The following is an 11,232-nucleotide window of genomic DNA, read 5'->3' on the forward strand; positions in this document are numbered from 1 at the left end:
CCAATCATAAATATATTTGTAAATAATTAAATTTTTTGAATAAGAAATGTCCAATGTCCAATAAAATTATTGATTGAATCTTTTCATAAAAATATTTATTTAATTTTGTTGGCATTGTCAGACACTATTTGGGGAGTTTGCATGAGAAATGTGATGTTGATCAAAGTGATAGGATGTCAGTACTAAATTATAGATGTTGATCGGGTGGTAGACCACCAAGAAAATTTACATCTCATTATAATGGGAAATAGTTGATGTAAAAAATTACTGTTATGTGCTAGATTATTTTCTATAAAAATTAGCACATGCAAAGAAAAAATAATAATTTTCATAGAAAACATTAAATTATTTACTGTAAAGAACTGAAAAAAGAATTAAATTACATGGTTATAAAGTTGGAAACATTTCTCCCATGGATATAATAGAGATTATGGAAACAAAAATGGAAGATGAAGATGATGATTGAAAAATGATGAGTAGGCAATAGTGCCCAGGAGACAATCATCAAGTGATAATGATTAGTGGTGCGGTCGAGCGAGATTTAATGGGTGATGATGATCTGGTGATGGTAGTCTCAAGACATCATGCTGGCAATAAGAGTCGAAAAGATGATAGTTTAGTGATGTTGTAAGGAGATGGTTGCCAAACAATAATGATTGAGTATTGAGTAGAGCTGCCATAGAGTTTTTCAAATCTCTAAATTAATTTTTTAATATATTATCAACATCGAGTGTCAACATTATTGATGTCATTATATTAAAATTGTTTGAAATGTTTTTGCAAAGGAGATAAAGTTACTAAGACTTCATAAAATTAAGATTTTAAAGGCTATAAAAAACTTCTGAAAATTTATGATAATGATGTTAACAATATTTCTAAGTGTAATGATATCATGTAATCGAATACTATGACTTCTTGTTACTTAAGGCCTTGAATGCATATTTCTTCATATATGAATTTGACTAAACCAAATTATTGTCCATAACAACAACTATTAATAAATATAACTTCATGCTTGCAGGGAATTCAAGAACTCATCAACATCCTCGCATATTTTGCGAATTCTCGATACTTCATTAATCCTAATCATATATCTTCTCTTGGTAGCACAATATTTCTTTCTCCAAGCAGAGCAACCCAATTGAAATTTAGACACCTATAACAATTAAACATCAATTCTTCTTGATGCATGCTATAAATTTCACAACAGTAGAGTAGCAGATTATCGTATTAGTGTGGTATAAAAGTTCAACACACTCGCAGAAGAGATGAAAACTAGTAATGATACTAGAAGTTTTTATGTGAAAACCCCGTAATAAGAAAAATCATAGGGTCTGACCTAGTTTAAGAGTCTCACTATACAATAATAATTACAGTTGCAACCACTTGTGACATAAATATGAAAAGATTATTGGGCTTCTCAAGTTACAACATCGATGTATGCATAAGTTTATTGTTGAAACGGGTAGCGACTGATAGCGATCGACGTCTGTTGGTAAATGGTGGTTGGCGGTATGGGTGGTGCTGGACTTCATCTTCTTCTAAAAACTTCAAGTTCTCTTTCAAGCCTCACGCTCCACCCCCTTACCCTCCCCTCTCATGAGAGGGGCGGGGCTCTATTTATAGAGTTTTTGGGTGCAATTAATGTTGGAATATGAACCACTTTGATCGGATAATTCAGAAAACTTCCATCGAACAAACAATGTTTGATGGACATTTGAGTGCCTTAATGATGTCAAAATTGAGCGATCTTGGGTTCATTTGATTCATCTTTCCAAAACGCTCGATTCGACTATGCACTTGTCGGATTCAACATCCATTTGAAATCCCAAATGTGTCTGGAATACTTCCAAATATGGTTTAATGGCTTAATAATGGCTCAATTTGGTTCATATTAGATTAAAATGGGTACCATTGGGTCCGTCTCGTCGAGCCGGCTAGTCTGACTATAAGTTTGTTGAAATCATAACACTGTATAATTTTTATGCAAAGTTTGAAATTTTCTTGCCTAAAAGGTTGCTTCTAGATCCATATCATTCCTCAAAATTCATGTTGGATGATGGAGATTTGTTGGACTTGTATCATTTCTATTTAAGAAGAGTACTATTTCAACCAAGTTTTGATGTCCCTGTACAATAAGTTGCCTAATTCCTACTCTGAGCGAAAGAAATTTAATCGTTCTTTTGTCGGTAGACAAATCCATCACATATGAATTTCATGTATTCATGGATTATAGGACTTCATTCATATATTTGCTATTTATATTTAATGTTGCATTCTATTAAGCACATTCAACTAATTACAATTACATATTTAAGTTAGTGGAGGCTTCTCAAATTGGAGAAGGTCATATATAGGTTTTGCACACTAGTCTTTTGTATAAACTATTTTCTGTTCTATTTGTTCCCGCTGATTGATGCATGAACATATTCCTCCAATCATAAATCATATGCTCTACTCTTTGCAGACATGATTGCCTCTCATACAATAATATCATAACTTTAGCTTAATATATTTCTTTTTTACTCAAACAGATAATTGTCAAATACCTAATCATTATAAGCTAATTCATTAGAAAAATTCATAAGCTATATTAATTAACTTATAAAGATTTGATTAGTCGATACTAATCATTATGTAACTCAGGTGCTGCATCATTGTCACTTTAACCTTTGAATCAAACATAAAAATAAACAATGCATGAATTCTTGAGAAAATATTGCATCAGGACTCCACACGTAAAGTTACGTGCGGAGTTCAATGAAATTACGTCACGTGGTTGTGACAATAAAAAAAAAGTAAAATCTATCTGATAACACAAAAGAATATTCCTCATGTGTTATTCAGGTGTTATTGTGTATTATTCAGGTGTTATTGTATATTATTCAAGTGTTATTGATATATTATTGTTTTATTATAACACCGGGAATATTCACATAACACAATAACACCTGAATAACATATAATAACACCTGAATAACTTCGAATAACACGGGATGAATATTCCCGTGTTACAGGGCCAAATTTTTTTTTCTCTATGACCTCCACATGACGTGATTTCATTGGACTCCGCACGTAACTCTACATGCGGAGTCCTGATGAAATATTTTTTCTGAATTCTTAGCGCATTGATTGAAATGAAATAATACAATCAGTTATTCGAATTTAAGCGCTCATTTTGCTTAGAAAATAGTTATTATGTTTTTAATAGAATTATAATGCATAAAAATATAAATAACTAAATACTCATTTTCAAAATGACCTATTTGACCTATTTGCATGATTTTTTTTTTTAAAGATATACGAACATTTATTTTTTATATATATTTATATATCTATTGTCAAAATTTTATTTTTCATTTATTGGAAAATATGCATACATGCCACTTGATTAATGCATATTTTTATGTCTAATAAATTTCAATTTTTACATAATATTTTTTTTGTGATATGAAAAATTTGGATGTTATAAATGTAAAAAAGTATAGTTGAGGTGTTTTATATGTAATTACATTGTAATTTGGTGGTATGTATGTAAAAGTCCCATATTTATGAACACATGAAAAATTACAAATATTAAAAAAAAAAGTTTACAACAATAAAATTCAATATTACTCGTGGATTCTTTTCTTAGCGAAAAAGTTCCAGTTTTTTATGTGCTACAGAGTCCAAATTAGGGGCGGAGATCTAATGATGCGCTAAAAATTAGGGTTTTTGGTGGCAGCCGTAATTACATTTTTACTGCAAAAGTTGCGGGATAAAAAAAAAATCCGGTTTTGGAGGCGGAGCCGCGGAGCTATTTGAATCAACGTTTTCCACGACCAAAACCCCTCTCTATCTCCTGTGGCGGCGCTAGCTCTTCTTTCTCGCTCCTAGGGTTTTGCTGATATTTCTAATTTCAACTCTTCACTCACTCTCCATCGTTCCATCTTCTTCCCCTGGTGTTAAGGTTTCGATCTATCATCCTACACCAACTTGATATCCAGTTTCGATTCTGTCTCAAGTCCTCTGCGCTAGATCCGATTATGGCGGCCGTTGCCCCCGCTGCAGATCGTATCCTTTTCACCAGCTTTTGCTGCTATATTTCCGGATTTTCTTGTTTATTTGTGGTTGTGGTTTTATTGGATCTGAATTAGACTTGTGTAATTTTATTAGTATTCCCCCCGTGCTCTATTTTGCAAGGTTTCGTAAGGAATTGTTGCAGATCGAACGCCTGTGTTTGGAGATGTGCAGTTTTTTTTGGTGAAGCTTAGTTTTTTCGTTTTGATTCTGGACTTTTCGAATTGAATCCTTCATGCTAGTTCGTCTGATTTGGGGAGAACAATCTCCTTGTTTGTTTTGGCTCTTTTCCCACTTGCGTTATGGTTTTCATATTTTGTTGACTTTCCTTTTCTGCTTAATCGATTCTTTTGATATGCCAGCGGAATTAGGAAAGTTGATAGGGTTTTTTACAGATTTTCATTGCCGCCCATCTTATCTTACTGGATGTGTTGGCCCTTAATTATTTTTCTTACAGAAGCTGCAGATTTGCTGCAGAAGCTAACGTTGGAATCCAAGAGCAAGACTCATGATGCTCCTGAGGTTGCTAAGAAGGTATAGCTGCTCCGCTGAGCTTGGTTTTCTTGAGAGCACAAGCACAAGCTTGTAATCTCCATGAACGTTGATATATAGCTCCATGTTGAATTTCTGACGATTTATGGTTACACTGGGCAGCCAACAGGGATTCAGTATGGTTCAGCAAATGGCGTGGAAGCACCGAAGGTTCAGATTCCTTCATCAGAGAGATCTGTAACACCTGTTCTTCCGGAGTACATGGATCATAATATTTGGTATCTGCATAACGGTTATCCGTCGTCAGCTTATTATTACAGAGGTGACGTTTAGTTCCCATTTGGTCATTATTTGATTTTTATGGTAATTAATATGATTGTTAATGATATGTTTCATTTCTCTTAATTATCAGTTTATTCAATGAGTTATAACTACTTGCCCCATTGCCTAAAGTTGAAGCTCTTTTAATGGAAGTGCAGAGCTGTTTTTGGCTGTTCAAGCTTTATTTCTTGTATCAAACTTTATTGACTATTTCTAGAATGTTGCTCATCAGCTTATTCTTACAGAGGTTATGATGGTTCGATGGGAGATTGGGACGAGTATTCTAGATATTTAAGCCCTGAAGGAGTGGAGATGCCACATGTAAGAAGCCTTTCCACACTCATATGCCTTCAGTCAAACTTTATTATTATTGCCATTTTCATGCAAAATTCTTTCTTGTTGTTTTGTTGAGGCTGATTTTTAACTTTTCATTGCACTCTTTAATATGTTAGTGTTGACTTCTCCGCATTCAAGCATAAAAATTAAGAAAGATTTATTTACATATGGCATATGTTCCATTTACAAATGGTGGTATTTTTTATGTGATATGAAATATTTGGGTGGTTTAAATGTAATGATAAGAAGAGTTTGATTATGATCATCTGTTTATATTGTTTTTTTTAATTCTGGAAAATTAAACTTACTGATTTTATTAGTGTATTCAGGGAGTTTATGGTGATTTGTATCACCATGGATATGGATATACACCTTATGGTGCTTATCCCTCTTCTGCTTCTACTGTTCCGCCTCTTGGTCATGACAGCCAAATGTACGGCACCCAACATTACCAATATCCTTCTCCATATTTCCAGCCCCAAGCAGTCCCAAATGGAACATACTCGTCCAACAACGTTCCTACTTCTCAGGCAGAAGTTAATTCACCTTCTGTTGCAGATCCGGCTCCTGTGTCTGTAGATGCTGCAAAATCAAATTCAAATGGGGTCAATAATGTTAGTGTTACCGGGAACAGTGGGCCCCAATCTCTAAAACAAAATCAGCAAAATTCAACCTTTACTTCGAATGGCTCATATGGTAGAGGTTATTTACTCGGCAGTCACCCCTCTCCTGGGTACCAAGATCCAAGATTCAATTTTGATGGAATGCGGTCGCCCATTCCGTGGTTTGATGGATCTACTTTCTCTGATGCTCATGTTAGATCCACTACAACCAATGCTGCATCTTCAACTGCTTCGAATAATGCTAATTCCGCATCATTACGAAATCAGAATGCTCGTTCCGTCCCCCAACTCATGGTATTTGCTTTTTATCGTATATTTGTGTAGGCGCAATTACATGCGTAACACACAAATCTTATGTATGTACATGTCTCACACCTAAACTTCCATACTTACAAGTATAACTCTCAAATCTTTAATATCAAATAAAATATAGCAATATTATCGCATTTTGTAAAGCAACAACACCTTTTTATGTGTAGTTTTAACACAACAAAGTGCAATATATGTAAATATGAAACTTTAGGTGTAAGATATATAAATTCATAAGAATTGTGTGCTAGGTATGTAAGTTTTCCGTTTGTGTAACCAGCATTGGCAACTCATATTATATAGCTTTTGTGCATTGCTTCCTACTCTCATTCATAATTCTCCATTACCAATTTGTTTTGGGCTTTCTCGTACCATCCATAATATTTCTCGTGTGTTTAACACATTGCAGGGTTTGCATTCTCCACGACCAACCCCTGGTATGGTGCCGACCGCTCACGGTATCATAAACAGGATGTACCCAACGAACCGGACGAATGGACAGTGCGGCAATGCATTTAGATCCGGAAATGCTTTTGAAACGAATATTTACGACTCCAGAATTAACGGTCGTTGGGGTATGTTTGTGGATGGAAAATACAAGCCTAGAGGCCGCGGTAATGGATATTATGGATTCGAAAATGATAATGGTGATGGATTAAGCGAATTAAACAGAGGACTGAGAGCCAACCGCTTTAAAAATTATTACAAGGCTCCGGTAACTACAATTACAATTGCAGCTAAAGGGCAGAGCCTTCCTCCTTATGAAAATGTGGAGGATCCCAGTGTTGTACCTGGCAAAGAACAGTATAATAGAGCTGATTTCTCTGATAAATACACGGTGGCCAAATTTTTCGTCATAAAGTCGTATAGCGAAGATGATATTCACAAGAGTATCAAATACAATGTTTGGGCCAGCACGCCCAATGGTAACAAGAAACTCGATGCAGCTTACAAGGAGGCGAAGGAGATGACAGTTGAATGCCCGGTGTTTTTGTTCTTTTCTGTAAGAGTGAAATCATTTTCATAGTAATTTTAACGACTCCTGTTTTAGTGCTTGTTATCAAATTTTTGAATTGGGTGATGATAGGTAAATACAAGTGGTCAGTTTGTCGGTGTTGCGGAAATGGTTGGGCCTGTGGATTTTAATAAGACGGTGGATTACTGGCAGCAGGATAAGTGGAATGGTTGCTTCAGTGTAAAGTGGCATATTGTAAAAGATGTACCAAACAATCTTCTGAAGCACATAGCAATCGAGAGCAATGACAACAAACCCGTCACTAATAGCAGAGACACTCAGGAGGTACAAAACGTTAATTAAAGCTTTTATGTGCCTAGTATTTGATTCTTAACCCCCTAATATTCTATTGCTTTTTAATTGTTTTATGTTTTACTTGTTGCAGGTGAAACTTGAGCAAGGTAATCAAATGCTTAAGATTTTCAAGGAGCATACAAGCAAGACATCCATTTTGGATGATTTTGGTTTCTATGAGAATCGTCAAAAGGTTATGCAAGAAAAGAGGGCTAAACAGCTACAGCATAGCAAGCTGGTATACTTCAGTTCTCTTTTGTTTGCCTCAAACTCTTCTTCGTGCATTGTTCCTCCTTTCAATCTTTGTCAGATATTTGGTCTGAAATATGAACGAACTTCTTATTGTAGCTGTGCGACCATGATTCATGGAAGTGCTATTTTCTGAAATTTGTCTCTTTTTATGATTGCTTTTGTCAGATTGTTGATTTGAAACCAGCAGAAACGGTGGATGAAATGGGCAAGGAAGGGATCAATGGAAACCCTAGATTGCAGAAACCTTTGGAATCAGTCACAGTTCTAAAGAAGGAGGTTAATTCGGCCGGCCTTGGTGAACGGAAGCTAGCGGATGACAGTGCTTTGCCTGCAGTCTCCAGTGATGCCACCAAGGGAGCAAGACCGGTGCCGGAAAAGCGAGTCATAACAACCACAAACGGTGCTTCAAATGGCTGCTAAGTCTCAACCTTCAAAACAACAGCAGCCTCAGTTTTGTTTGAAACTTTGTTTCGGCATTTGCTGATTGATGCCAAGTATTCAACAGCTCAAGTATATCTGAATCTTCCATGGCTGCACTGTTAACAGATCAAATTGGGGCTCTTTGATACAGTTGGGATCATCTTTGTCAGTTTGGTGTTGTTCTGAGTCACTTGTAGTGAACTCTTGCTATACTTGGTAGAAGCTAACGCCCTTTCTTCTATACTTGCCTGTTTTGTTTTGCATTTTAGGTAATATTTGCTAGTGGAATGGAATGTCTTTTTTTTTTTTTTACTTTAATGTATTTGCTGTTTTGTTTCCTTTTCTTTCTTGCTTTTTTTTTCTTTTGTTTTTATTTGCCATCTTAGTGCTTTATGGCTTTTAAGTGTTTGGGGTGCGAGTCTCTGGGTTTGAGTCATTTTATGTAGCTTTTTAGTTTTGTAAAGAGGCCTTCTCTGCCTTTGTACTTATTTGAATCTGGAAACAGGTCATATAATAGTCTTCGATGCAATGCAGGAGTTTAATGGCCAAATGCTTTTCTTGTTCCGTTTTCTGTGTTTTCTTACTCTTAAACTCTTCCTGAACCTAAATTTCAAGAACTGTTTTGAAATTTTTATCTACAAAAACTGCCATTTAGGGCCATATGATTCAGTTTTTTGTGCTGCTGTGTGGCGGTGTGCCTTTCAAGGATGTTGGTTTCCCTTGTAGCTGTGTGGTTCAAGTCAGTTTGAATGATGTGTACCTATGAAGGCTTAGAGAATAAGGAGATACTAGAATTTACTTTTGTTATCTTCTCTCGGGATGAATGTTCTTGCGGTAATATATATATATATATATATATATATAATTGATATATATATATACATATATAGGTACAATACTATTCTTATGTATTTACATTTCTATAGTTTGATTAGATATTTACACTTGTAACATTATAGTGTCAAATCTAAGCATGAAAATGTGTGTTCCCTCTTAAAAAGATGGCGATGGTGGTATTTTTGGTATGCATGTAAATATGAATGTTCAGGTGTTAAGTATGCAAATACCCAAGAAATGTGTGGTATATATGTAAATATTCTCTTTCTTTGGCAGAATCTTCAAGTTATATCTAATTGTTTATATTTTGATGCAAGTGTTGTTTTCCTTTTGGGAGAGTTTTGCAGAAGTTCGAGAATACATTTCTTTCAACTTCAAGGAAAAAATGCGTCTAACTTGAATCAAAGCTTGCCATTTGCTTGTTATTGTTCATTCTGATCACTCCTTGCAAAAAAAACATAAAATTTAGCATCGGCTGATTTGCAGATCGAGAATATTACACAATTATCATTGATGAAGCATAGAAATTTTATTTCTATATATACTAATATTCAGGAAATTCTGGCTAGCTGCCATCTGAACATTTGATGTTTCAGATAGGCAAAGTTGCAGTAAACATAAAAGGCAATCACTGTGCACCAAACCCAACTGTACCAAAACAAGCGTTTCAAATACAAATACAAGGAACAAGTTGGTGGTTACATATACGGTAAGCAAAATAAAGACAAGTATGCAAATTTCAAGGCAAACAGACAAATTATAATTATTGTAGCTATTCCCCATAAGTAACTATGATTGCTAGCACCCAGGTGATATAGAAGCAGCCAAATTGTGGAGAAATTTAGCTGTATAGGTCCCATTGAACCTTATGATCTGTTATGACTGTTGAATATCAAAACCAAATAGAGGTCCCGGTAGATTTCCTCCATCTAAGCTCTGATAATGAATAGCAATAAGGAAGATTTACATGCATACCACTCAAGTCCTATGTATTTTTGTATCCAACACCAAAACTTTACCTTTTACATATATACCAACTTACATTTGCATGGAATTGTGTATTTTACTTTTTAGAAGTTAAAATGGTGGTATTTTTTATGTGAAATGAAACATTTGGGTGGTATGGGTGTTAGATGTGTGTAAATACGTGGGATTTAGGTGGTATGTATGTAAATGTCCCTGACTACTGTTAATACTGAAATAAAACTTGTGTGGTTAGTGAATAAATTCTCATTTATTTACATATCTACCAAGACTGTCACATGAAAATGATTTTCTTAAACAAAACTTGTGTGGTGTGTATGTAAATGCCACTTATTACATATAAGTGCAAGAATGTGGTAAATGATTAATCAAATACATAAGTTCACAGGTAAAAATGATAAATTTAAGTATATTTGCAATAATTAAAACTGAGAGGCTAAAATTTTTTTATGTAGTTTGCAGCCAATAGGCTTATATCTTGATCTATGCTTTTTTCTTGCTTGGCACGACATCAATCACCTGCTACAGCAAGCTAAACTACTTTGCTCCTCTAGCTGTTGAAAAAATTGTCATATGACTAAACAATCCAACTCTCCAATATCACGATAAAATCGTTCAGAAAAGCATTGCTAAATATATGAAAAATGTGAGATAACACAAGAAATGAAGAGATTTTCTTAATAAACACATTAATGTCTCTTCAAAATGTTCTTATAAATGTGCTTTGAACTTCATCATTACATCCTCCAACTTGAAGAAAAAAGAAAGAAAAGGATATTTGTTGTTATGAAAAGCAGGACATGGGCATAAAAAGCCTTTATCAGCTCTCTACAAATCCCAAAAAAATTTCACAATTGGACAGTTGTTAAGTATGATTAAGTTAAATTTTGTTGGAATTGTTTTATGAGAATTTGCTTGATTTCTAAATCTTATGTTCGATCGAGTGTTCACTTTGCTGAAATAAAAGAAAAAAAATCATAATGATTTATAATGATAACATGCAACCTCTACAAACATTATAAATGTCCTCATAATCACTATGTTTGATATGAATTAGTTAACCTAAATTTTGTTATAATCAAATAATTCTGAATATCTGGTATAGTGTAAACATATATTAGCATAATGAATTGATTAAGATACAAAGTTAAATGGAGACAGAGAATCACTATAAACAGATAAAAATGCACTAAATCTTTAATTAATCAACTACTTCTGTGTGAACAATAAGAAAATATATTTGACATAAGTTACATTTTCTATGTTTGATATTCTATATATATATATATA

General features: G+C 34.3%; 1 protein-coding gene across 1 annotated transcript; it reads left to right on the forward strand.

Annotated features, from left to right (window-relative positions):
- The first annotated feature begins 3,821 nt into the window (after positions 1-3,821).
- On the forward strand, positions 3,822-8,121 carry LOC110024289. Its single transcript, XM_020724168.1, has 9 exons — positions 3,822-4,053; positions 4,517-4,593; positions 4,714-4,873; positions 5,120-5,193; positions 5,538-6,125; positions 6,550-7,143; positions 7,228-7,440; positions 7,541-7,687; positions 7,867-8,121. Exons 1-9 carry the CDS (start codon positions 4,026-4,028, stop codon positions 8,119-8,121), a joined length of 2,136 nt encoding a protein of 711 aa, XP_020579827.1. The 5' UTR covers positions 3,822-4,025.
- Positions 8,122-11,232: the final 3,111 nt, after the last annotated feature.

The sequence above is a fragment of the Phalaenopsis equestris genome, unplaced genomic scaffold, assembly GCF_001263595.1.
Source record: "Phalaenopsis equestris unplaced genomic scaffold, ASM126359v1 Scaffold000251, whole genome shotgun sequence".
In the NCBI taxonomy this organism is placed as follows: domain Eukaryota; kingdom Viridiplantae; phylum Streptophyta; class Magnoliopsida; order Asparagales; family Orchidaceae; genus Phalaenopsis; species Phalaenopsis equestris.

Bases quoted from the DNA above. Each gene is read 5' to 3' on its own strand.
- LOC110024289 (XM_020724168.1), top strand. From the start codon at position 4,026: ATGGCGGCCGTTGCCCCCGCTGCAGATC. The intron at 5,194-5,537 runs GTAAGAAGCCTT...TAGTGTATTCAG, and splicing joins AAGGAGTGGAGATGCCACAT to GGAGTTTATGGTGATTTGTA. The intron at 7,441-7,540 runs GTACAAAACGTT...TACTTGTTGCAG, and splicing joins ATAGCAGAGACACTCAGGAG to GTGAAACTTGAGCAAGGTAA.